Source organism: Frieseomelitta varia, unplaced genomic scaffold (genome assembly GCF_011392965.1).
Source record: "Frieseomelitta varia isolate USP_RPSP 00005682 unplaced genomic scaffold, Fvar_1.2 scaffold_690, whole genome shotgun sequence".
Classification (NCBI taxonomy): Eukaryota; Metazoa; Arthropoda; class Insecta; order Hymenoptera; family Apidae; genus Frieseomelitta; species Frieseomelitta varia.
Window position 1 is genome coordinate 54346 of NW_025110468.1, and position 26502 is coordinate 80847.

Genomic DNA, 26502 nt, shown 5'->3' on the forward strand with positions numbered 1-26502 from the left:
CATTCATATCCGCCTCCTCGGCTGGATGAAACGAGCCCTCAGGAAATTTATTGTATTCTCTCGCTCAACTTGTCTCTGGGAATAGCGGCCCGCCGGCTGCAAACATTGACCCATATCACTGCGTGCTTCGAGGCACGAAAAACGACGAGAGATCCCCTCGTCGACTATCTCGTCTATTATTCATACTTTTATTGAAGCTCTTCTTTTGTTCAATCTGCATCCCCTTTCTCCATTGGATTTCGTGTCTCTTGTCTCGAGCGACGGAGTTCTCCTGACGTTTCCCTTCGACGATTTCAGGGAATATTTACTGTGCAGCGATTGAGTAGCGAACGTCCACCGGAAATTGAGTTCTTCGTCACACTTCTAGTGTTAAATTCTTAATTCCTTCTGACATTACATTCTTAGAAATGTACGATTTCTAAAAAAATGTTTTTACGTTGTATATACCTTTGCATCTTGTTTATAGCGTAAAATTAAAAGAAGAAAATCTGTTTTTAATTAAATATGAAGCAATCTCAGTTAATTAGCATTACAATATTCAAACATTGCAAATGGATTGCAATTACTCTTCCACGAAAATTTTCCCAGTTTTTCGCCACGCGTGCCACTGGAATTACGAGCTAAGAATAGCGATTTATCGCGGTTAGATTATGAAAAAGTAATTGCTCTATAATTAGCCAGCTGTTATGCACGTTTCAGCGGAATATATGAAAATTGCCGGTAATTATAGTTCACGGTAGCAATCAAGCAATCGCGAGGTAAAAATTCGTCAACAGCGCCGTTCTAATTCTAATTCTCACGAGAAAATTTAACATCTCTATTTTCGTACAATCATCTGGCGGTGATTGTTTAATTGAAAACGTCGTAGGCATTTCACGCTCAGAACAATAATTCTCGTGTTCATTTAAAATGATCGTACAAACAACGCATTTGTTATCTCTTGTTAATCAAAATTTTTAAATCATGGATAGTGACTTTATTCAATCCTCCACTTACATTTAGTTCTTTCCGTATCAATTTGCAAATGATCAAAATTCGTTCGATCACGATTACTGATTTCAAGGAAACTCGATTCAGATTTATCGTTTCAGCTTTGTATCTTCTCAACGTCCAATTGAAAATTTCAATGTTCTAAACAGCCATCGTCCCTTCGAGATTCATACGTCACGGCGTCTCGTCGACGCGCCGCAAGTGAGAATCGCAGCGAACGAGACCAGCGAGCCGCGTGATTCGGTTACGAAGGCGAACGGCGTCCTCCGGTTTCTTCGAATTAGATCGTCAATCGAATTGCCAACTGAGCGAAGGTCGCCCGACGCGATAGCGAAGAACGATCTGGACACGAAGTCGATAGTGACTGCTCGCGGCAAGCAGAGCGCGAACGAAACATTTTGATTTACGCGCACGTTCCACCCTTGCGCTTCCTTGACGAATAAGCCGTGCCCAACGACGCGTGAACGGCCGCCACTGGCCAAACAATTCCTCGCTTTTTCTTCAGACGATGGAGAGAACAGAAAATAGATCGATATTAATCCTTTTGGTATTTCAGTGACGACGTGTCGGTCCCGCAAACTTCGATATCTTGAATAAATTTCGACTTTTTCTCACAATTGATTGCAAATTTATAAAAAAGAACAATCTTTTTCCTTCCTCGTATGTATGTAAAATTTTCCACTTCTAAAACAAGCGAGAGGATATTCATTTTTAAGAAGAATATGGCAACTTTTACAAGTATCTCCAAAATTACATACTTCTTAGAGTATTTCCGATTAATTTATTCGCTGTTCGTAAATAACAGTAAGATTGAATTTATTCTTCGTTTTGAATCATCTTTACATCACTGAGAGGGTTGAGTCTATTGACGTTTTTCCAACGCTACTGGATATCGACAGACGATACAATCTCTCGTTTGTAAATGTTTGTAAATGTCTTGCACGAAACGGTTTTTAATCAGTTTCTCTGGCATCAAGTGGAGGGCAAGTGATCTCGTTCTCTATCATTTTCTAGTTGTTATTAAGTTAGCCGTTAACTACCACGATGAAATATTAGAAGTAGGTATATTAATTCCCTACCGGAATCCCGAGGTAAATATCTCAGAGTGCAAAGAATTTTATAATCTCGACTCGTAGATTTTAATTACAAGGCTCATCTGAATTGAAAATTAACGAGACTTCGCGTCGCGGATTATTTCGTAGCAAAGTGACGACAATATTCGTAATATTCCAACGTATTACGTCGCAGATTATGAAATACCCTCAGATATTACGTTCATATCGTTTCGTTGGTTTTCTCCTCTCTTCCTCCTCTCCTCTCTATTTAAAATGTTCAGTCACTGTCGTTAACATCGTCGCGCTGATATTTTGCTGCCAGTGAAAGAAATTTTGAAAACCAGGGTTAACGAAAATCTTGGAAATTCGCCGTGTTACTCGAAGAAGCAGGGCGAAAATGAGTTAAGAGTTTTCTAGGATTGTTTCAACGCAGCTTCTTCACGACCACCCGGCGAGCAGACCCGGTCACGTACATATATGGAGCAAACGAAACAGAAGGAAGATCCTGGAGGATCGTGCTAAGACTGTGGGAGGGTATGCCGGGAGTTTAGTTGTTTCGAATTACGGAAATTGCAACGAAAGCGCGAAAACATCAACGACGAGAGAAATCCTTTCTCGTGGAGATTTCTCTTGGAAATTGATGCCCGATGGTGGAAATTAAAAAAAAAAAAAAAAAAAAGAGCACGTGCTTTTACAGTTTCCCACATATACGCGCGCCGGGCTGCTAAAATTTTCAAAGAAATTAAAAGCTTTCACCGTCCCACATAAATGAAATTAATTCGCAACGGCGCGAAAGACGCGGCACCGGCGTTAAAGCTGGGTAGAAACTAAAATTTCTCGAAAATTTTTCGTCTCCTTCGAACGAATCCCATTTACATTTTAAAACTTTGATAACAAACGATCTATAAAAATGTACGATCGATCTCTCGAACGCGTAACACGTTCAACAATCGCAGATGAATGAACTTTATTGTTCGTTTGAATTCCGCTTCTTTCTTTCTTTCTTTTCTGAAAAATTTTGTTTGACAGCTAATACGAACTGCGCCGATAGATTGTTGAGCGAAAATTCCAAAGGCCGGGAAATTTGAATTTCAAAATTCTGTACGCGACACTGTTGTTGAAAAATCTGTGAACGAACAATTGTTAAAAATTCAAAGACAATTTCAACTTGAATTTGACTTTGCTCGGCAATTGATAGAAGGCTGCGCGTTCAAAACCGATTTTGAATAAGTAACTGCTGGGGGTAACAAGAAGCTGAGAGGTTCCTTATCGTCCAGGGAGCAGAATATAATTTCATAATTACTATTCTACGAGCGCGGAATTATCGAACAGCAAAATTCGCGCAAGTTTCAAATTGCTGGAGTTTAGTGAACGATAATGCTCGCGGTGTTCAAAGAAACCTCGAGGACGACACCGCGCAATTCTCCAGCGGATCGTGATACGCAACCAAATACGACGCGCCACGGGAACTGTCACAGTTTCTTGTATCGGATAATTAATGATGGCCTCGAAATGGCAATGTATTTCGAATTGAGATCGGTGCTACAATTTCATTCGAGTCTCTCACTTGCCATTGGTTACGCGTTACTTGCTGCGGCAAAATTCATGCAGCTTGATTAAAGCGTTCACTTCGCGTTTAAATGTTCGATGTGGATGTTAGATTTCTGGAAGCAGTTCTTGTTGCTTTCACGAAATTATCGTACAAATTCGACAAGTGTATGAATCCTTTTATTTCATTCGGTGATACCTATAGATCCAAGCCAGTGCCTTTTATACTATAACGTGTGACATGTCAGGTTTAGAAAAATGTTTGATCGTAAGATTGTGAGTCACACTGAAACTGTAACATTTACCACGTTTGTCTAATTTTTTTTTTCAGCAATCGAAAATTAGATAAAAAGAACCTTGAAGCTAAAGCTCGTCGACAATGTTGAACGAGTGATATTTAATTGTGTGAATTTTATACGCGTCGTATTTTAAATCTTGTAAATGTACATTGCGTGTATGAATATTCCTGATTCTGCACCACGTGTACGCAAAATAAAAATATATTTCAATTATCGACTCCGCTCTGACAAATTCGTGTACTTCTGCCTCGAATTTCCGCAAAACTGCAATTTCTAAAATCCACAGAAAACGAAGTACAGGCGTTAACCCATTATACGAAGATGATTATTACTTTTACGAAGCGGAACGAATTCGAAGCTCTACTGAAGAAATAATTGCATCGCGAAATGTCTACAATAAATAATAATAATAATGATGATGATGATGATGATGATGATGATGATAATAACAATAACAATAATAATCGACCGGCACATGATCACGCGAAACTAGCAATAACACGGTTCGATCATTTGAAAGCAGCCATTAAATCGTGTGCCGTTGTTGCAGAACGAATATACGGCGCAGCCGTGTAACAGAGTTAATACGGATTTTAACGCGTATTATCGTTATCAATTAAAATCCCGTTATCTATAGTTAACAACGTTAATGCGCGCATTTAAATACAACCCGATAGCGGGGCCAGAAACTGCGTTTCCAGGACCTTTGTGTTTGTCCCTTGGCTCCTCTCGCCGCCACCTCTCGCCATTACGCGAAAGAAAACGTAATTAAAAGCTTTGTCCTGCACGCGAAAAGCCAGAAAGACGAATTTTCCGCGCATTTCCCTTTTCCCCGGTGGTCTCCCGGTGTTCTACACATCGTCGTTCGTTTCAGTGCGTCGTGCATTCAATTTTGTATACTCCCAGAGGATAGTGTGTATATATATATATATATATATGTGTATATATACACTTTCGCGAACTATTGGGAAAGTTTTTCCCTATTTATTTTTTTTCCTCTTCTTTTTGTTATCTCGAAGAAACGCGTGCATCGTATTCCATGCATGCATGAAATTGTGTAAATTTATGAGCACAGGGTATATGAATATGTAAAAGTTTCTGACAGGTTTCTCTACGTGTGGTTCGACGAAGTAGTTTAAACTGCAAGCTGTACAGATACAAAATTGTTGCGGGCAAAATGCCGGTAAAAGTTTCAGCGTTGCTGTCAAAGAAAATGAACAGTACGAAGTTTTTGAAGGAAATTTGAAGGGGAATGGGGGGGGGGGGCGGCGGAGGAGACGAAGGTTTTAATTAAAAAGGAAATTGCGCTTTTCGCAAACCGTGCGCAAATTATTTTTCCAGAAGTCCCGCGCTGTTCGTGCAGATTAAATTAATTCGTATAAACACGAAGCCACGAATCGGTCTATTTTTTCTTCTTATCGAAAGTAAAAATTCATTTCTTCCGCCGTCGGTGTAAAAAGGAAGTAACACGTTTCAACTGAAATTCTTATTTCCTCTGTATCGAAAAGATGTTTTTATTTTACAATTTAAAATCTCGATTCACTGCTCAATCACATTTGCGCGTGTTTATTCTTTCTGTTTGTTATCCTTCATTTTTAACAAGCTGCAAGAATTATTCATCGAGTCGAAACGTTCCCCCGATAAAACTCGAAACACGTTTTCAAGTTTCACTTTATATCCTATCGTGCAAATAGAAACGTCAACCCGTCAATTTCGTCTGTTTGTTTGTTTATTTATTTACTCGCGTACGAAATCTCTATCTCAGATTTTATCGGCGCGCGCGAGGAAATTGTACGTGTTATAAACGACGAAAGTCGAGTGCGTCGAACCATTGAACGTTCTTCCATCGACCAAATGCAGCTATAAAATCCACGTCGTCGTATGAAATCACGACGTCGCGATATTTCTTCCCCCCCTCCCCCACTTTTTGAATATCCCAGTCCAGAGCCGAACTTTCTCGAGCGAGTAACTGTTTAAACGCAATAAAGGCTCTTGATTGAGAAGCCCGACGTGTTCGTTCTTTTGAAACTTTCTTTCCACGGCGAAGGAAAAGATTAAAATTGTACCATAGGTAGGTGTACCTGAGAACGTTCGTGGAACACATAAAAGAAATCCAATCAATCGACGGTGCGTAATAAACGGGTGGAAATGGCCTGGTTGGAACGTTATCTCTCGTAAAAGCGAGATATAGAGAAAGTTTCGCCATAATTATTGATTCGAGGCGAATGTTATTGTGCATTGAGAAATTCTCGTTTCGGGAAATTACACCGCCAGATCTTGGAACTCGAACTGATTAATCGCAGTTTTCCTCGAAGGTTTAATTTTTAGCGGCTGCAAGTTAAATTGTGAAATTCTTTCCAGATTGTTCCGGAATAAATTAACAGTCACACGAAGTGGGGACTAATATTTCGATTGATTGATTGCTAATTTAAATACTAAACTGTTTGATTTTTTTTATTTACTGGTACACGTAATATACAGGGCGAGATAGATTTAATAATGCAAATTCACGTTTGTTTTTTCACGAAATTTATAAAAACAAAAATTCATTTGAGAGAAGATCTATCTTTAAGGTAAATGGAGAGAAACGTTTGTCGCACCGTGAGAGAAGGTTTTAGTGTACTTCTGAACAAAACAGTTCCCTTGCAATGCTGATTACGCAAGGTATTAAAATATTCAACTTCGTCTAGATTAAAGAAAACTCGATACTACTTTTCCTCTTATCTTACGTCGCATTAAAGATAGGAACCGAAACTTCTTCACTTCCGTTTAATAATATTCTGCCTCTCCTGTCCGTTATCCTTACCTTCCCTTTTATAATCCTCTTAAAGTTCCCTCCCCCTTCTCCTTACTCACTAAATAACGAAATAGAAGCTGCAGCTTTGTTGGCCAATATTAAATTCCTGTTATCTCTAAGCCCCGATGTGCGAAACCTTCGATGAAAATTCATTTCCCTCAACTATGCGATTAAAGTCAGCCCGGTAGGTATTAGATTGCAAGTAATGGCGCGGGAAAGTGTAAGGGGATCAAAGTGAGATCTTGAAAATTTGCACTTTGATCTGAGACTGTCTAAAAAAAAAAAAATGAAAGAAATTAGAAATTTACTCAAAATTCCCTCAAATACCTACAAATAAGAACGTTAGCAGTAAATTCAAAACTTTTTAAAAGTTACCTTTCTCTAAACATTATCTTCTCAGCAATTCTGAAACCTCGAACATTCATGCGTACTACAATATAATAATATCTTTGTAAAGTCCTCGCAGAGAGATCCGAGAAATTCGAAAATTTCGCCAAGATTTCTCTTTAAATTCTCTTTCATATTATCAACTCGTATCGACGATCAATAATCGATCAAAGACGATCTACAACACTAGGCGGTCACTGGGCGACTAATTGAGAAAAGAAAAAAAAAAAAAAAAAGAAAACGTCGAATAATCAATCGAAAGGCTACGGCCTCGACAACATCTTGATTCCTCTCGTTACAAGACGGTTTCCGGTCTTCCGTGCTTAGAAGTTTCCTGTCAGCGGCTGAATACGACGTAGAACGAGGGAAAGACGGAGTGGAAGAGGAAGCCTCGACGAAGGGGAAAACGAAGGACAAGAAGAGGGACGAGGAAGCAGCGCGTCGACGATGAAAAAGAGATTATGGGCGTATTATTGGTTTCGCGAGTTACGGCTTGCTTCTTGAGAAAGTTCGAGCGAAGCTGTCGCCGCGGCACGTCGCGGCAACGAGTTCAAAAAGCGCGGCCAACTTCCACTTTAATAAGACGCTGCTCCTTAAGAGTTCGAACCCGCCCGTTTCCTTATCTATCTATTCTCTCTCTCTCTCTCTTCCTTCTTTTCTCGCCCACGTTGTATTTTTATTACATTCATACTTTCTGACTTTCTGCATTTCCGATGCAGTCTCTGGCCACGGACGGACCATGCGCGCAAAGAGGGAAGTTACACGGAATATTTTTCTATTTCCTTCGTTCAATCGCGATCATTTTTCTTCTTTGACTCGAGTTGCAGCGGGTTGCAGCAGTGTGAAAGTTTTCATGTAATTATAATATATTGACTGATTATACAACGAAATTATACGGCGAAATCTTTCACGTAATCATATTATGCAAAAAGATGAATTTTGAACGATCCGATTTATAGTTTAATATTGCGCAACTGATTATGTTACGTACTAAATGATAAATAATAAAAGAGAATATGAATAATAACAAATAAATTTTAGATTGAAATTTTTACCGAAACAAACATAGGTGAGTTTTATGCACAGTCACATTTGCATGACTACACAACTAAGGAAATGGAACCTGAACGGACAGTAGTATTTAGTGTCATCGTACTATCTCTTCACAGAGAGACACAACAAAATTCAGATTTCACAATTTTCGTCAGTATTTCATTTTAATTTCAATATATCTTGTAAAAGAAAAAAGTCAAGTGAGATTCCACTGGACGTAAGCGATAGCTTGTGTCAGACAGTTTGAGGATGCGGGAAATTGCGTTCGCATAAATGCTCCCACGTATAGGAAATAAACGGAAAACGTTATATATCTGTCGTAACAATTTCGAGGGAATCAAAGAGGCAGTCTACGAGATGGTTATTTGGAGGGAATATTAAAGTCGCCGGTTAAAGAAGCTGCTTTCAACAATTTCCGGGAACTTTTGATAGGCAATGAAGCAATTTCATCCGCGTTTAGACGAGGATGTTATTTATTATGCCGCAGGAAATTTATCTGCCTTTGATCATAAAGAACGGCACTATTATTCATTCGTCCATGATGAAATATGCGTTTAATGCCGGGATGATGAAAGATCCTCGATTTTAGAAGCGAACGATTACTTGTTTATTGTTGCCTGTTATTATTGCTTGGCAATTTGAACAAAGTTTCCGTATCGAGACGGATATTAACGTTCTTGTTTCGTTTTCCTAAATACTAAATTCAAATAATATTTGACAGAGATTTGGAGGGCTATCTGACGTTGTGCAAATGAACGTTTAACATTTGAAATATTTAAGGTTCATCTTTAAGATTTGTTATTGGAAGAATCCTCTTACAGAGAATTTAGAGATTAATATTAGATATTCAAACTAGCTAAAGTTCATACTTGTTAGAAGAATCTTCTTGCAGTAATTGTAATTTGACATATATAATAATTATATATTATAATAATATTAATATATGTAATTATACATTATAATGATAATATTTAATATTTAGTGATAATATTAAATATTACGTATCGACAATCCATGGTTAAGAGTTTAATACTTGAGACCACCGAGACTTCCATAATAATCCAGGATATTAGAGTAACATGGTATCGGGAGACCCAACTATCGAAGTATCAAGATATCGAAGTGAATGAAGACATCTAAATGCTCTCAAGTCATCTTATTAGCTACTTACAGGTGAAACTTTGTTCGTCCGAACACGAGATCCTTCACTTAATCGAAAAATTCATTTGTACTCTCCTTGATAATAAGAGATACAGATTGATAGATTGATCAATTATGAGTTCGTATATCCGAGGTACCAAACTGTAATACATAGATATTACACAAGGTACCAAACTTCGAAGGGACCAATATCGAGACCAAAACGTCAGAGTGTTCGCTGTTATTAGAAATTAAATTAAAAGTTAAATTAAATCACATTGAATTAAGTGCGATTCAGTGCGACGTAGCGCTGGTATAGATTTCGTGATCGTTAGATTATTATTATTATTATTATTATTATTATCGTTTGATCGCGATACTTAGTTTATAATACGCTCGATTATAGAGGGTCACAATTATAGCGACATATCGTCGTCAGTTGATATTGAAGCTTCCTCTTCTAATTACTTTCTTTTCAATTAAATCACATGAACCTAACCTAACCTAAACCTAAAAATTGCATAAATATTTATTTACAGATATTTTTACATAATAGTATATTTTTACATAGCATAATCCAACACGGTTTTTTAACCACTGCTGGCTTTGCGCTGGCAACTGATTGCGGACCATAACGGGTGACCAAACCGTGTATAATAATTCGTTGCTTTTTGAGCTCGTCGGTACGATATCACTGGATAGAATTTATTGAGAAGTAGAATAAATTTATTATTTGTTTTACTTAAATATACTTGAAGCTGAGAAAATATTGCAATTTCAGGACAGAAAATTCTCGACGTGCGTGACACGTCATTCCAGCGCAAAAGGTTAAATAATTCCTAATTACTATAACGAAATGAAAAGCATCGACGTTGGCTGGTCCGGCAGAACAAACTGAATCGCCAGCCATCCGAAAACAGAGACATATCGTGGGTATCGAGCGAACAGTAACATAACCAGGAACTGGAGGCAGCGGTATCCGAAACAGGTTTCCGGGAACGGAAGCGGCAGCCGCGCAACGAAACAATTGAGGGGTGGAGATGCGGTAATTTCTCCGGCCGCGCGCGATCATCGATGAAGCTTGTGGCGGTCGTCGCTCACGCAATTCTGCCCTGATTAGCCCGATACGCGCGATACGCCGGCATATTTAACTAACTAATGCAGTTGCAAATTAGCTATTAGTAGGTGTTACACGCGGTGGCAGATAGGCGGCAGGGTAATCAAATTAAATAGAATAGTTACTGTCTCCGGTGTCGAGGGCGAAACTACATAACCCTGTTAGCCTAACTGCGCAAAGTGCGCGCGTACTGCTGGTATACACGCGGAATACACGGACGAGTGGCTCGGCGAGGAGTGAAGAGGAGAGAAGAGGAGAGGAGAGAGAGGCGCGTGCGTGCGTGCGTACGCGAGCGACGAGGAACGCGTGTATCAGCACGCCGCGCGAATAACACGTATAAACAGGGATGACGCGTAGGTGAAATCACGGTCGTGATCCCTCGGGGGTGGGATCTGTTATCAGTATCTCGCGCGTCTTCAGTGTCGGCGAAAATATTGAAACGTCTGTCAAAGACGGGGGGAGAAACGTGGCTGGGAAAATCGAGTTCGACGGGGGAATTGCTTGATACCGGAGGAAAGGAAGCTACTTTAGTTTCTCGACGCCCCGGCAGAAGTATCATCCCTCCCTCAACGCGTCCACGCGTCCCGCGTGCAAAGTATACGCAAATTCGATTTTATCGTGCCGCGCGCGTATCGCGCTACCTCTCTCGCGGGATTAAACGGCGGAACAGGTTAAAGAGAGAAAGAGAGAGAGAGAAAGAGAGAGACGTTAAGTCGATTACTCCTGTGCAGTTTCGCAGTGGAAAATTGGGAAATTACGGAGTCGTCGAGTGTGTTTCGCGATTTCGAATTTTCCCGTGGTTGTTCGTTAAAGGCAATCGAGTCCCGAGCGCGTGGAGATACGGGAGCCGGTTGAAGTTGGTGTGAAAGAGATGTCCACGATTCAACCCTGTCAGAGTCGATTTCAACGTAAACAAATTTAATATTTTAGTAATGACTAAAAATGCAACTTTTGCAATGACAGCGGTGCCTATTATTTCTGTAGAAGCCCAGAATGCTTAAAGAAAAATTAAGACAACCCGATTTCCTATATGATCGATCCTAAGTTAAGGTAAAAATGAAAGATTTGCCACCTGAATTTTTAGAATTGACTACTCGACTGAAACGTTTCGGAATGGTTGTCTGTGAACGCCTTAGGCAAATGTTTGCACGCGATTGAACAACTATAGTACATTTGCGTACTGATGTAAATGCTAGAAGTACGCTTGATAGCGATGTAGCACAAGCACAAAGGACATAGGAACCGTTCTGTGTTACCAGAACAGAATTAGCGCACGAAACGAACAGAAGGCTTGCGGAACATTAGTTATTATTATCATTATACTGGAACTTCACGGAGGCCACGGTTAACCGATTAATCGTTGTTAAACTCGATAAATATGGTTGAGCTCGTGGAGCGTGTGCACGCATAAACGGACGGCCATGATTTGGTATATTCTGACACAAGCAGAAGTTGTTTGACGTGCATAAAGTGATAATCTCCCTCGTTGCGTTGGTTCCACAAAGTGACGAATTATAAGATTATAAGGAAATGCGTTTATAAAGATTATAAAAGCAAATATACATTAAAAGTATGTTTCGTTACCTATTAGATTTTTAATAATCTGTAGCCTTTATCTTAATCCTGTATCTTTTGTACGATTTAAAACAAAAATTGCGGTTGTTGAAACACACTGGAAAAAATGTTGTCTCGTGTCTTTTACGTATTATGTTTAAAACAAAAATTACGATTGTATTTGTTGAAATATGATAATGACTTTCAGCTTTAGTAGCTCAGTCAGAGCTACTAAAGTTATTAGGATTACTCTCTATACATACTCTATGAATCGCGTAACATGCACACTTGAAGCAACTTTTAAATTATGCGTCTAATGAAAAATTGTTTAATACAAAAGTGGTATTGTTTTAAGGAAGGCAAAATATGGCGTATACAAAACATGACAAGATACTCGTAACCACGAGTAGCTGAAGTATTATTTTTATATTAAATTGTACGTATATTAAAATTTCTTAGCACTCTAGCTGCAACTTTTACGTTTCTTACGTTTTTCGATAAGAAAAAAAATTTGGTAGTGTAATTCGACCGAAAGGAATAAGAGACGAAGGAGATTTTTGGCAGTAAACACGAGCGAAGAAAGGCCCGAAGCCTATCATCGTTTGATGATATCAACGCATGAGTATATTCACGGCGTTTGTACGAACCTGCGAGAGTTGCTCTGTCGTTGCCTCGGTCGCCAATCTGGCCAGACCCTCCTCGTACCTTTCCAAGGCCGTCAGTCTAAGCAGCAAGTTTTGCAGCAATGCCGAAACTTCCTGCCTGGCCGCAGCGTCGACCGCAGCGACCTTCTGTGTGATGGACCTGACGTGGCCCATCACCCTCTCGTCCCGGAAGTCGTACGGGAATGTTTCCGTCCATTCGGCTAGCAGCTGCACCAGTCGCGGCACGAAACGCTGCAGACGTTCCTGGAACACGCCAGACAGTTTCCAACTGGGCCTCTCTACCTCTCTTTTTATTAGTTAGTCGCTACATGCGTTGCCAAACAAGTTTCAAACGAGGTGAGGAAATTAGCACGCTGGAGAATACGCGTACGTCAAACGAATCGGTTAGGATCTTTCAGAATTAGGATCCTCTGGCTGCGAAGACTCAGGTTCTGTCTTCACTGTTTTGCTCATGCGACCGATGTAACTATTAATTGAAATAAAAATCCCAAAGGAAAGAAGATGATCTCTGCGTGTCCCGCGTTCAATTTCATTTGAAGTTTTAATATTTTCAATTTCATTTATAATAATAACAAATAATTGAAGATTTTAAATCAATCAATTCAATTCTTTATTAAATTTTAAATTTTTCACTTTTTAATGAAACACCGAACCATCTTCCTTCGAGTCTCGCCGTCTCTCCAAATCCGCAGACGACATGGGAACCAAAAAAAAAAAAAAAAAGAACCAGGAAGAAGAATCCTTCGTTAAGTGCAAAGAAGCATAAATTCGAATTATAAAAAAAATCGGGCGCGGAGAGGGAAGAAAGAGGAAGAAAGGAAAGAAAACAGAAACAGACAAAAAAATCATTAAAGACACGAAGGAAGATAACGGGAGGGAATGAAGAGAAAGAGAGAGAGAGAGAGAGAGAGAGAATATCGCCAGGGTGGAAATTCATTTGCGAGCGAGACACTTCTGGCCTGGATACGCGTGCTCGTTATTACAACGCGGAACGAGAGCGAGCGTGCCACCCCCGGTGATTCTCCCCGAGAGAAGGAGGAGGAGGTGGGGTGGTGAATGCGAAAAGGGGGTCGGTAGCTTGCGAGACGATGAAACGATAATGCACGCGGTGGCCGTAAAGTGCACGCCTGGAAGGCTCTCGCTGGGCTTTTGTGGCACGTCGGGATTCGCGGGGCTCACCTTGCCACCCTCTCCATTCAGGTTTTGCTGATGTTCGCAGAGGGCGCAGACCTCGCCGAGCAGCTCGTGCGGCTTGATGAAGAGTCTGGCGCTCAGCAAAAAGGCGAAGAGGTACGCCCGATCGGGATAATATTCCTCAGTGGGCACCATATGCTGCACCAGGGCTTCCAGCGAGCCCGACACCAGATTCCCGTCCCGATAGACCAACGCCTGAAACGAAACACACACCCGTCTTTGGTTAATTGATCGTGACTGCTTCAACACTGTATCGCACGCTCCCGCGTCGACTGCGACAACGTTTCTTTTCTTCCAGTAAAATGTCTCTGAAGGGCTAATGGATTTTCGATATTAATGGCCCGGTAATTTAAGCACGATAAATGCAAGATCAACGCGTACCCTCCGTTGAAGTTACACAACTGCGAGCAATCGCATATTGGCGAAGTATAACAATTGATACGGCTTAGAAGAAAGGACATGGCTCATCGGGTTTTCGTTAATTCTTGCAGCGGTGATTTATTTTCAGATTGTAGATAAAGTTTTTCCACCGCTTCGAGAAAGTTACAAACGAAGTCACAGCAGTTTTAATTGCAAAACGCGATAATTGTAATAACGAGCTAGCGAGTGATGCGCATTTGACGTATTATAGTATACAAGTACAGTTGCACGCGTGTAACAAATACGCAAATCAACATATTAATAACGTTATCATTAACCGTTACCATTATTACGTACCAATTCAATGGGCATGTATAGTTTATATTACAATTTATACTACTGTTCGCAAGTCTAAGATTAATGACACGTATCGATACTTTAATCTCACAAATTTAGGATTAGTAAGCAGTTGATATCTGTTGCCCGAGAGCAAACGGAACAAACTAGGATTAACCTAGGATCAGCCGATTAGAGGGAAGTGAGGTTGCGAAACAAACACGTGATCACCAGCTTTCCAGTTCTTTTGGATATCTGTCAAATTTAGCTTCGTTGTGAAAGATCAACCTTCTAGACCAATCTTTTCAAAATCAGGCTGTACAACAGCTTTTGTTTGCTTAGATATTAAATTCCTTAATTTCTGTGAAAATTCTGTGAAAACCAACAAATTTCTGTGAAAATTCTGTGAAAACAGCTCTAAATGTAACATGTCCTACTGTGAAATGGTTGTTCAAGAGACTAGAAGAAAATGAGAGCTCTACGATTATTAAAAAAAAAAGAGAGGAGAAAAAAGTATTTTAAGTAACAAGTTGAAAAGTAGCAAGCATTTCAAGTAAACAGTAAATTTCCACTTGGGTACAATCGTCGGATGATTAATAAAAGCAATTGGCTCGGCGCGAACGATTCACAAATTACGAAACGACAGTTCGCGTCGCGTTAATTCTTGCCGAAGCGATATTTAACGACAGATTAATGCGTTATCAGCAAATATATTAATTAAAGTAACGTCGTCGCTGCGCTATTAAATATGCTGATGTATAACGCCGGATCTGATTGCGTAGGAAATACGCAGTCGTTCGATAATATCGTTAAAACCGATATATAACAGGGAGATGAGGCAGGATTTAAATTCGTTTGAATCACGCAGAAAAGGGAGAGAGAGAGAGAGAGAGAGAAAAGGTTCTCCCGAATGAAAACTGGTTTCCTCGCGATTTTTCTCGTTATCGGCGACAGGCTAAACGTAAACGTAATAATCGTCGAAATTTTACAGGTCACGATCCCCGTTCGCGAGCTTCAAACGACAGGTTCCCAGGTCGTATTTTGTAACTTTATAACCGCATAAATATCTCGCTTTAAGCCAGTCGCGAGTGAAAAGTGAAAAGCACAATGAACGAAACTCTGTTTTTCGCGCGAGAATTCTCTCGATTTTATTGTGGTCTGTACGGTTTTACTGCATTCCTTAATGGTTTTGGACTTTCACGCGGAAAATTCTTTCAAATTATTAATTTTTACGAAGCGTCGAACTCAATGTTTTTAAATAGAACATAATGTTAAAAGTATTCGTACACTGATGAATTCTAAACATTTTCATATTGAATGAAGTATATTTTGAATCGTAATCACTCATAAAAATAAAATTGTCTTCAATCCCCATTTTTTCAACACTAGAAAAAAGATTCTATTTTAAAATCGCAATACAAACACGCTGGTCTATTATTTCATTAATAAACTGTAATGTGCCAACATCATGTGCACTCATACAACCTCAAATAATTAGGGAACCATCACCGTGTTTCACAGTGAGTGGCAATTTTTTGGATTAAGTTTTACATTTGTTCTCCTCCACACAGTACAATGTTGCATCAAAATTTACTGAAAAACACTTTACGCACCCACCATAAATCAATATTTAAATCAGAAGGTGAACATGACCATTTCAAAACGATTGTCCTAATTATTCTTCAAGCAATGACCAATGAATATTGTACTGTTTCCTATCATTCCTTTACTCTTAATGTTTGCGACGGTTTGACAGGGTCAGAATACTTTCTACACCCATTGTAAATCAATATTTCGATCAGAAGATAATCATGACCATTTCCAAACGATTGTTCCAATTATTTTTCAAGCGATGACCAACGAATATTACGTCTATGGTCCCTTTACTCTTAATGTTTGCGAAGGTTTGACGAGGTCAGAATACTTTCTACAGCTACTGTAAATCAATATTTCGATCAGAAGATAATCATAACCATTTCCAAATGTTTCTTCCGACTATTCTTCAAGGGATGAGCGAATATTGTGCCGTTCCCTATGGTCCCTTGCTTCTAATGTTTACGACTCCTAAGGTTTAACGGGTCAGACGAGAAACTCTTGGAAGTTCTGTACGTGTACGAAATCGGAAATTCGTTTCAACGGGGACACGGTCGAATGCCCGGAGCTTTTCACTCGAGCCTGGTAACAAAGTTTCTACCTGTGCCCCGTTAAATCTGCGAGCCATTAAAGTTGCGCGGACCAGCTAGGTAAAGCCCGAGCCCGACTCGCCGAGGATTCAAATGGCTTAAACTTATCGCGGGCTAATACAGTATTGACGGGGCAGGATCCCAACCCGTCGTGGAACTTCCCATCGGCGCGGAATCGCGAAGAACACCGGCCCCGCCGAAAAAAGCTCGCCGCTCGCTTCGTTCGAAAATTTGCGTCCCCAGACAGAGAGCGAGTCTCGTTGGACTCGTCGAATGCAAATGAACCACTGTCGCGTGACTCGCCCGGGGAAATCTTGCGAAGTTCCTTTTTTGTCAAAGCCAGTTCTCGCTTGGATAATTGCAGCTCGCATTATGGCAAACGGAGGTTGATTGGAATTAGCGAGCGCGGGAGGAAACAGAGGACGATTGAAAGAAGCTCTGCGCTTGGCGGTACGGCGAAGAGCTTAATTGAAACAATGACGGTGAAAAATCGTCGAGGATACTTTCGACTGCGAGGATACTTTTCCTTGAAAGTCGTAAAAATTCGAACGTGCGTCGGAAACATTGGAAAATTGTCTTCACGACTGGATCCACCGTTCATTTTCAAGACTGAAATCTTCTTTTTCATAACGATCTCTTAAAACTCATTGTACGGTTTATCGAACGTTGAATATTAAACGAGAATCCAAGAAATTCAAGAAACTTAACCGCTATGTCTACAGACCACTGAAAATCATACAGAGAGTTTTAAAGACTCGTTGTGAAGAGAAAATTTCAATCTTTGAGATGGTGTTGGACTTTGCCAGGGAAAATTTTTTTTATTGTATTTACACGTTTTCGAGTTTTTAGAATTTTTGATAAAAAGTTCTACTTATTACACGATATGAAAGGATCTTTGAAAAGAAAAAGAAATTAGAACCATAAAAGTAAAAATTATATGATTTGAAACAAAACTAAGTAGATCATTAAATGAGATATTTCTTTACGAATTCATCATCAGAAATCATTCAATTTCCCATCGTCACTGTTCAATGATGCTCTTCACTGTACGTCCGATACAATTATATTACATATTTTTGTGCACATGTATATCTACATTCACAGATAATTCTAACGAAACATAAATTGAAACTTCAAAGTGAAATTCACAATTTAACTATAATATATCCTTGTTAAAATACGCGTCATCCTTCGTCCCAAAATATTTCACATCGGCAGGCCGAAATAAGTTGAAAATTTTCCAATTTAACAACATGTCGCACAGTTACGATTCACTGTGCTGGCTTCCCAACTGGCGAGCAAATTGGAAGAATCGAGGAGATCGCGAGGACTCGCCAAAGAATTCAAATGGAACTCCACTTCGGATAAACACGAAAAGAATCGAAAGAGAGTCGAAAGAAAGATAGAGAAAAATGCCAAGTTAATTTCGGAGAAAATGATCAATTCAATCCAAGCAGAAGCTCGTCTAGAGTCCATTCAGACATCCTTTGCGTCTCACCGCAAAAGCGACCCCCCCCCAAATTCACCCTAGTCTGACTCCTTCCACTAAACAATTACCTCGGCGTACCTCGTCCTTCCTCTAATCGTTCTCTGCGCCAAGGCTATGCAATGACGCACGAAGTACACCCCCCTCCCCCCACCCCCATTTAGGTGGGGGCTGTTTTTTCGAGGTCGGACAATGGCGGCGCGCGTTTAATCGCGAGAGAAGCCCGCGAAACCGGGTCCCCAGCGCCGCGTTTTAGCTAAACTTTTGTCGTCGCCGTAACAATCGCGGCCATTCAGCGTCCAGCATTCTGTCTGTTTCTGTCCGAAAAAAGAAGAAAGAGAAAGAGAAAGACGAAAGAAGAGAAGGAAGAAAACCAAGGGGGGGAAGGTAGAAGGAAGAAAGAAGAAAGAAGAATGCGCGCGGGTCCACCACCGTTATAAAAACATTCCAACGTCATCGGACTATCCGACAGCTCCTACGAACCGCGCGGCCAGACCGTTTTTTGTTTTCGCCGATCGATCCTGCTCGCCGCGAGCCACCCCCTGCCACCAGACACCATTTCTCCTTTCCACTTTTCGCAAGTCCGTGCTCAAACCGCTTTTGTTTCGCGCCCGGTTTGGTTTCGCGTCCAAGGGGAAACAACCCTTGGGGATGAGTTAACGAAGCCTCTCGGCAGCCGTCAGCTTCATAAGTAGAATAGCGAAGATATTATATAGAGAAATAACGAAACGCCACGGCGACTCCTCGAGTGTTTATATCGATGTCCGTTTCTTCGAAATTTAGTTCATCATTCGTTTGAAACTGGTGGATTTCTTTTAGCTGCGACGGGCTAAATTTGAAGCATCAAATGTTGAGTAGTGCCATGACAGCGCTTCCTTGATGTAATTATGTGGAAGTAAATAGAAGTAGATAAAGTAAAAACTGCCTATTGATGTAGCTTTTAGTTTTAGGTTTAGGTTTAGTTTTAATTGCCCATTGTTTAATCATTATTATTAAATAATTGTTACCTTATATTTAATCTCTACGCTATACTGTAACCTATTAACTTTGATACTCTTTTGGATAGCTTAAACATCGTGTCGTTGATTCGCGACGACAATTGGAAATTTGTAATCAACGTGTATAATATTATTGACTGAATCTTGAGTGGATCACTCGATCAGTTCTGCGGCTTTCCGTGAGGTCGACACTTCGACACGTTTAAAATTCCTTCGAGGGAAGATAGACGTTCAATTTTGAAGAAATGAATGCAGAATGTTCCAACGGAGGAGGAGAAAGAGACAAAGAAACAATAACGAGAAATCGTAATTAGAAGACAGTTATAATCGAACGACGGCGATTTCCGTCTTAAGGAGGCAATAAAGCAAACGACTGGAAACTTTCTTGCTGGAAATCGTCTGGTTATTTCCGTTATTCTCGCCGTTTTGTTCCCTTCTCCATTCCTTATTGTCCGTCGTTTCTCCTCGAATTTTTTCCGCGTTGTTTTCTTCAGCTGCAATTATAGCAATTCTATCGTTTACATACTTCTCATCTGTCTCATCTAGTAACCTCAGTTCTTTTTCTTTTTATTTTTCTTTTAATAGTCTCTTGACTATTCATTCGCGCTGTTATTATTACAACATTACTGCGAACATTTCACTTTTTCACTTGAATTTCACCCGTATCAATTGCCTCTACATCAAGATATTCACGGAATAGATTTTGTAAATCGTATAACACATCGTTACTCACCGGATGGTGGAGTTTGCAGCAATTTGAAAATAACTAATCATTTTATAAAAGAAAAATTTAAATTTTTGGACATCAATGTTCTTTACATATCTGAATGTATTTACATATCTTTTTTACTAGCTACACGATATAATAATTAAAAAACAAATACGTAGTTGTACGTATATACGAAAGACATAAACAATGATCTTGAAAATTCCGAAGATAGTAGGAAAATCCCTACTTTTAACGGGAAAAAAATCGCAGATAACCACCAAAATTTCCCGCCAGTATCCGCAAGATTAATCTCACTACTAATCCGCTAATTCTAATCCAGACACGGTTCGCCAACGCGTGTTCCACGTGGATCGTCTTTGAACAGCGACGTTGCGGCACAATTTCGAATTCGAGGCTGCCGAGCGGGTTGGCAACGAGCTTCCTCGCGTAGCGCGAAAATTGCATTTCTCGGCGAGACGCTCAGATTAGAAACCGTCAAAGTCGTCGCGAAGTTTCAGCGCCATTATTTCTCGCCAGTCAAAGGACAATCAACCGTCGGCAGTGGATCAGTAGTGGAGATAGATTCATCCGAGGTGGTTGATGCACGACCGTCCTCGACAGTGAAAGCAGACGCGCGCGCTCCAACAAGCGATCGCGAAATAATGAGGAATCTTCGAGGGCCGCGGCGAAATTTATCCAGCCTGATGGAATCCATTAGCGTTCGTTATCTTTTCCCTCTCTCTTTTTATTTATTTTGACGGAACTCTCCGGCTAGTCGCGAGGAGAACATAATCCGGATTATCGATCAAAGTTCAAACGAGAAATTAATCGATTGACGAGTGAGAGTTTTTAATTAGATTCCTTTTTGTACGAAATTTGATACTAATATGAACTTTGTGAAAAAAGATCGTGTCGCTGTCTGTTTGGTCTAATTCCAAAGCACGAAGCTTCTACTTTCACGGTCGTTGAATTCGTTTCGTTTTCGATAATGATTTTATATTGTGCGACGAGGAAATGAAAAGATACTTTCTCCTCGATAAACTTCTGTAAGAATTCAAATTTGTGGGAAAACGTCGAAACAATCTGTGATCACGAAGGCTGAAATTTTCCCTTTACAACGATTCCCTTTTAAGTTTTAACTTACTGATTTTCAAACTTTGACATTAGAATTGGACGAATGTTGAGATTTCTTAAATTTTTGTCGCTTGGTCCTAATATCCAATAAAATGATGATAAGAAAAACAAGCTTTGAGGTTTCCTCACTACTTTCAACATTTTTTTCTTTCTTTGAAGGAAATCACCGATCGAACGGAACAACAAAATCGTTGATACAGACAGCTTCAGGCAAGCGCGAAATTTATATACGGGTAACTTTTATGAAAAGCTGCTCACCTCGCAAACGTGTCCGAGCTGAGCTTGCACGAGCTCGGGCGAAGCGATCGCTATCGTGCGAGGTCGCGAGCGCGGAAAGATTGTAAACTTTATTGCTTCGTAGATCCTGCGGATATAAAAAGGACGAGATTTATACCAGTTTCATCGGGCATCGTTTGTAAACAGCCAAGAACCATAAAAAGGGGGCCGGCCTGACGTGATTAGAAGTGGAGAGCAATCTTGAAAATCAGAAAATTGCGAATTTTACACGCAAACTTTTCACAGCCACTTTACGATTTTATAATGTATAGAGATTTTTCTCTCAAATGAGAACGAACAAGAAGTTAATATAGTTTGCTCGAGATGCAAATAGAAAAAGAAGTTGAAAATTGATATTTAATAACCTATATTCTAACGAAATCGAGCCATCTCACGTTGACTCGTGTGATCATGCTTGCAACATAACCTCGTCATCTGTAGTACGTACCTGTGTCAGACACACGGCGCTATTACGGAGTTTGCCATTTGCGTGTCACGTCGTTATATCAGCGTTATATATGTCGCAACAGGAAGATGCAAGGATTGTAAAGTCATCTGTGTATGTAATCGTTCGCGATTCCGCGCGAATCGCTCGCGTTCGTTCGAAGGAGGACAACCGACGTCTCTATCCCGGTGAAATTGGATGGAACGAGGGTGCAAGTGATCACGATAACAAATTTTCCAGCGGCGGCGCTGGGAAATACGAAACGACGCCTGGCAGAGATTGCAGTTTACGGGCTGGCGAGCGATAGACGCGCGACTAGGAAAATTTCGCCGGAGCTCGTGTGCCCGGATCCTTTTGTCCGCTAATCTTATCGTTCGTTCTTTCCGGAAACTTAATGGAATTTTAAACGTCTTTCGTCTTATCGCCTCAACCGGCGGCGACAGCTGCGAGTGTTAACGGAATGCGAAATTGCTGGCAGCCTGGCGAAACGCGTCGCCTCGAATCGAATCTTTGTCGTTTCTATTTTATTTCATCCTATTTCATTCCCTATGCTTGGTGAAAAATTCACTGTTTTTCATTTTCGATGCTAGTATCGTCGCGTGGTTCTTCCTTGCACTTGAAAGTTCAAAGGAGTGTACGTTATCCAAAGTCAGGTAAAATTTAAGAATCGTTGGTACATCGTATTGGGTTTCGAAACGAGGTTTGTTCGTTCTTTTGATACCGATGTTTTCAGGAACATCGCGAAAAGAAACCGCGTAAAACTGTTAAATATAATTTCTGCACACTCGTGTGAAAGGCAAGTCATTATCTTAAAAATGAAACGCACAACTGAACTTGAAAATTGAACATTTAGCTGAAGCAAACTCGCCATTTACCTTGCAACAAGGGCAAAAGAAAGTATCACCGTGCCGAATGAAACAACCAACAACACCGCGTCTAACTTCCTAGAAAAGTGAAAGAGAGATCACTCGTTAAGGGACCGTGTTTAATTAGCCGTTTAATTGTTGCTGACGATTAATTCACGTAAAGCGAGAAGTTATTTATTCTTTAATTAAAGTCCCGGGGAGAGGGGCGAGAGGAGGAGAAGATTCGGCCGATTGAAAATTGTTAACGAGCAATTTCCCCTGATATTTAACGAACTTCCTTAACAAGCGTATAAATATTGCGAACAAACGCTGTGAACGTATTTCTACGCGAATATACAGCTTCATTTGATCAACCGTTCGTGGAATGAAATTCGCTGCTGTTCCACTTCATCCAGACGCGGCGCAATTGTAACGCGGCGATGTCGCCCCTGTTTAATAACCAGCGTTAGCGTTTTAATAAAACGGACCCGCGATCGCCTTTGAATTCACCAGTGGAGAGAAGGGATGCTTGCCGCATTATGCGGTTTGAACAGGACGAAGAAAGAGGAAGGAAAGAGAAGAAGAAGAAGAAGAAGCAAAAAAAAAAAAAGACTGGAGAAAATAGCAAGCAATGCGCCAGAAAAAATGGGGGTGGAAGAGGGTCGGGAGGGCAAATTCAGAGCCACGTTACCGGGATCCTTTGTTATACCGCGTTGAGTCTTCTTCCTTTTCTATTCGTTTCATCCAAGCGTGCTAACAGCATGCTTCCATCCTCCTCCAACCCTTCCCCTTCCATCTTTCAACCCCTCGCCTCTTTCGAGCCGGCAGTTTTTATACATCCGGCTTAATAATACGTTCAACCCTCTCTCGTTGTTACATCGTGCGTCTACCAACTTCCAATCCCCTCGTGTTCGAACCACCCCTGCCACCTTTCGCCCTTAAGTGTCGCGAGATGCGATTAAAATGCACGGGGAATGCGTGGAACAGGAAAAGCATAAAGCGATTTGCTTCTTCGTCGAGGCGAGAAACGTACGCGCGCACCCACTATGAAAACTGGGTATATTTCCCACGGTGAAATACTAACTGAATTACGTTAGGAGCTTTGGTTCAAACGTTTCTGATTTTTGCGCTGCGATGTTGCTACGAATTCGAGATCAATTTTTTCCGTGCGAAGATTGTGCATAATATATAATATATATAATGTATGAATGTATACGACAGTCTACAGTGTGTCTGGAATTTAAATGTCAAAATTTCGGGAAATCTCAGTTACAGAGAACCGTCCTTTAGAGATTTGCTCGTAATTGCTCCAGTTTAAAAAAGATTGGAAAGAAGACACAGAAAAATTTTAATTCTCTCACTCATTCGGTAGGTACATTCGTTGCCAATCAACTCGAAAGAGTAACTTAGAGATCAAATCGTAGCCGCAGTGCCTAACCCGAACGTCGCTGGAACAATGTTTAGCTGCAATCATAGTGATTAATGATTTAATTGATTTAATTGATCGTTTGTATTGCCAATCTTTTGAACAGTATTTTCACTATGTAAACGATGCGGATGATAAAATGAACAAATGACAATAATAATAAGTGTAAACAAATGAGTGGAAAAACGAAAGCGAACCTTCTCATCTTTTCTTTCCAAAATGAAGTAGAAACGAGCTAAAGGACATTTCTTTTTTAGTTTTTTATTTAAATTTTGTACAAAATGGTCGAAAACAGTTCGAAATTTCATCTCAAGAATCTTGAGATCTGAGCGTAATGTAAATGAACGAATGATTTATGAAAATATATCGTTCGCGAACGAAAATAAACCTGGCAACTTGGAATGGAAAGATCGACGAGCAAGTCGCAAGAAAGTAACCGTAAACTGCCAAGTGGAAAATCAAGGCAATCTGACATTCTAAGTTAACGTTCCAGTTCATAAGCTCGGCAAGCGCGTGCAAACAGACTGAAGTCGCAGATTGAACGCGAAATTGTAACTTTCGGCGTGCTTTCTCCCTCTCTCTCTCTCTCTCTCTCTCTCTCTCTCTCTCTCTCTCTTCTACGTGTACGCTTCCGCGGAAACTCCCTCGCAGCGAGACGATATAAAAGATGGCCTCTTATTGCTTGTTCCAAAGTGAAACGAGAAACTACTGGCAGGAAGCGCCGCAGACGAGACATTCTACTCGTATAAATACGAATCATGGAAATACGACGGCAGACGTGACCGTGGAAAATTGAAAAATTGATGCAAATCAGCGCGCGCCAAGTTCACTCGTGGCGGACAAAGTTTCGTCAACTGAAATTACGTACATACATACGTGTGTTACACGTGCACCTATCCAGAAGCAATCGATTTTTCTTGCATTTCGATGGAAAGTTTGCAACCTAAGTTCCTGCCGCGGTTCGTTCATTTTCAATATTTTCCGAAAATTTATTTATTCATTTTATACAAACAGCGAGGACAACGAGATTAAATGACAGCCTTTTCTTTCCAAAAGAAGAACATACTTTCGAAATTTCTTTTTCCGTTACGTAAAATTTCCATTCAGAGTTTCTTTAATTTGGAATTTAGAAACTGTGTGTTTGTGTGTAAAATAACTATACCAATAATAATGAAAAATTACTGATAATTTAAACTTAAATTTAATTTTTTAAGAGTTTTTATAGATGTTTGAATTTTTACAGTTTAAAAAAAAAAGTATTCTCACTTTTTCACCCTCTACATGATGTAAAATCATTTGTAAAGTGGATCGGTACATGATTCTTTTTTTCCAAAATTATATCAATTGAAATTGTCGATAATTTTTCATTTTCATTTCAACTTGTGTACTGTAATTCTAAGTTATATACAAATTTGCCGCCTGAAAAGATTTCTGCAGACATTTTTTAACTAGCACAGTAATCCTCGATTTGTCTTTTGCACTTTGATTTAAAATCAAAATTCTCGTTGCAAGCGACTATTAAATATTACAGTCGTATTTATGTTTAACGCTAACTCTTGAATATGAAATGAGACTGGTCCACTGTTCGGCTTGCGTAATTATCTTTTAATCGAATCAATCATTATTCAACACGGTTTTGCAGCAAGCTCTTTCCAATCGATTTTCGATTGGAATATTTGAGCACACGATTGCGTCATACATGCGCGCTATTTGTTCAAAGTAATTGACGAATTATTTACTTAAATGGTTTCATCCTTTATCGACCGAGCGGCGAGCAAACGGGATAAACGTTCATTAAAAATAACAATGTTTATATAAAATTAACAACAACTCTAAAATATATTTCGTATTATTTAATGTTAATTCTATCTCGTTAATAAATTCTACGTTTCAAAAGTAGAAGTCAATAAAATACTGATCGAATCTTTTAAGAAAAGGAAGAGTAATAAAATTTTATAAGAAAATTGTAACAATAGAAATTAATTCACAGTAATTTAGTAAAATAATAGAAAAACTTTGTAAAAACAAATATTCTCTAGATTATATTAGGGGTATCCATAAGTAATGTTTTTCTTTTATGATACTGTACAAAATTTTATTTCATTTAAGAGTTAATACAGTTTCAATCTGTAATATATAATTTATACAATAAGCACGCTAAATGTTAATATATTTAACAAGAATATAGATCATGTTATATTATAATAAGTTGAATTATTGTCACTAGATTGTCACGACATTGCTTATGGGTGTCCCTAATAATATCTTTTAATACCTTAATACCTTTCCCTTTCGTATGTCTTTTTAAAATACACCCGTCGATCACGTCGTTTCTTCTTACTGCTGTTTACATTTCCGCGAAAAGAATAATAAGAGCAAGAGTAAATTCCTTGCTCGCACAGAGGAAATTTTTCCCTAGTACGATGAACATCAAACATCTGAATCGTTCACAATTGCGGTATAGTCTATAACTTCGATGGAACGAGTTCCTATCAAGAGTTTTTC

General features: G+C 39.7%; 1 protein-coding gene across 1 annotated transcript in view; it reads right to left on the reverse strand.

The window, feature by feature from the left end:
- The window catches only part of LOC122535257 (ras-GEF domain-containing family member 1B-like), a 176979-nt gene that overhangs the window by 23427 nt on the left and 127050 nt on the right, over positions 1 to 26502 (reverse strand). The window contains exons 3-4 of the mRNA XM_043666644.1: positions 13785 to 13994; positions 12588 to 12848 (exon numbers count right to left, since the gene is read on the reverse strand). Coding sequence (XP_043522579.1) covers positions 12588 to 12848; positions 13785 to 13994 — 471 coding nt within the window. The remainder of the gene's footprint in view (positions 1 to 12587; positions 12849 to 13784; positions 13995 to 26502) is intronic.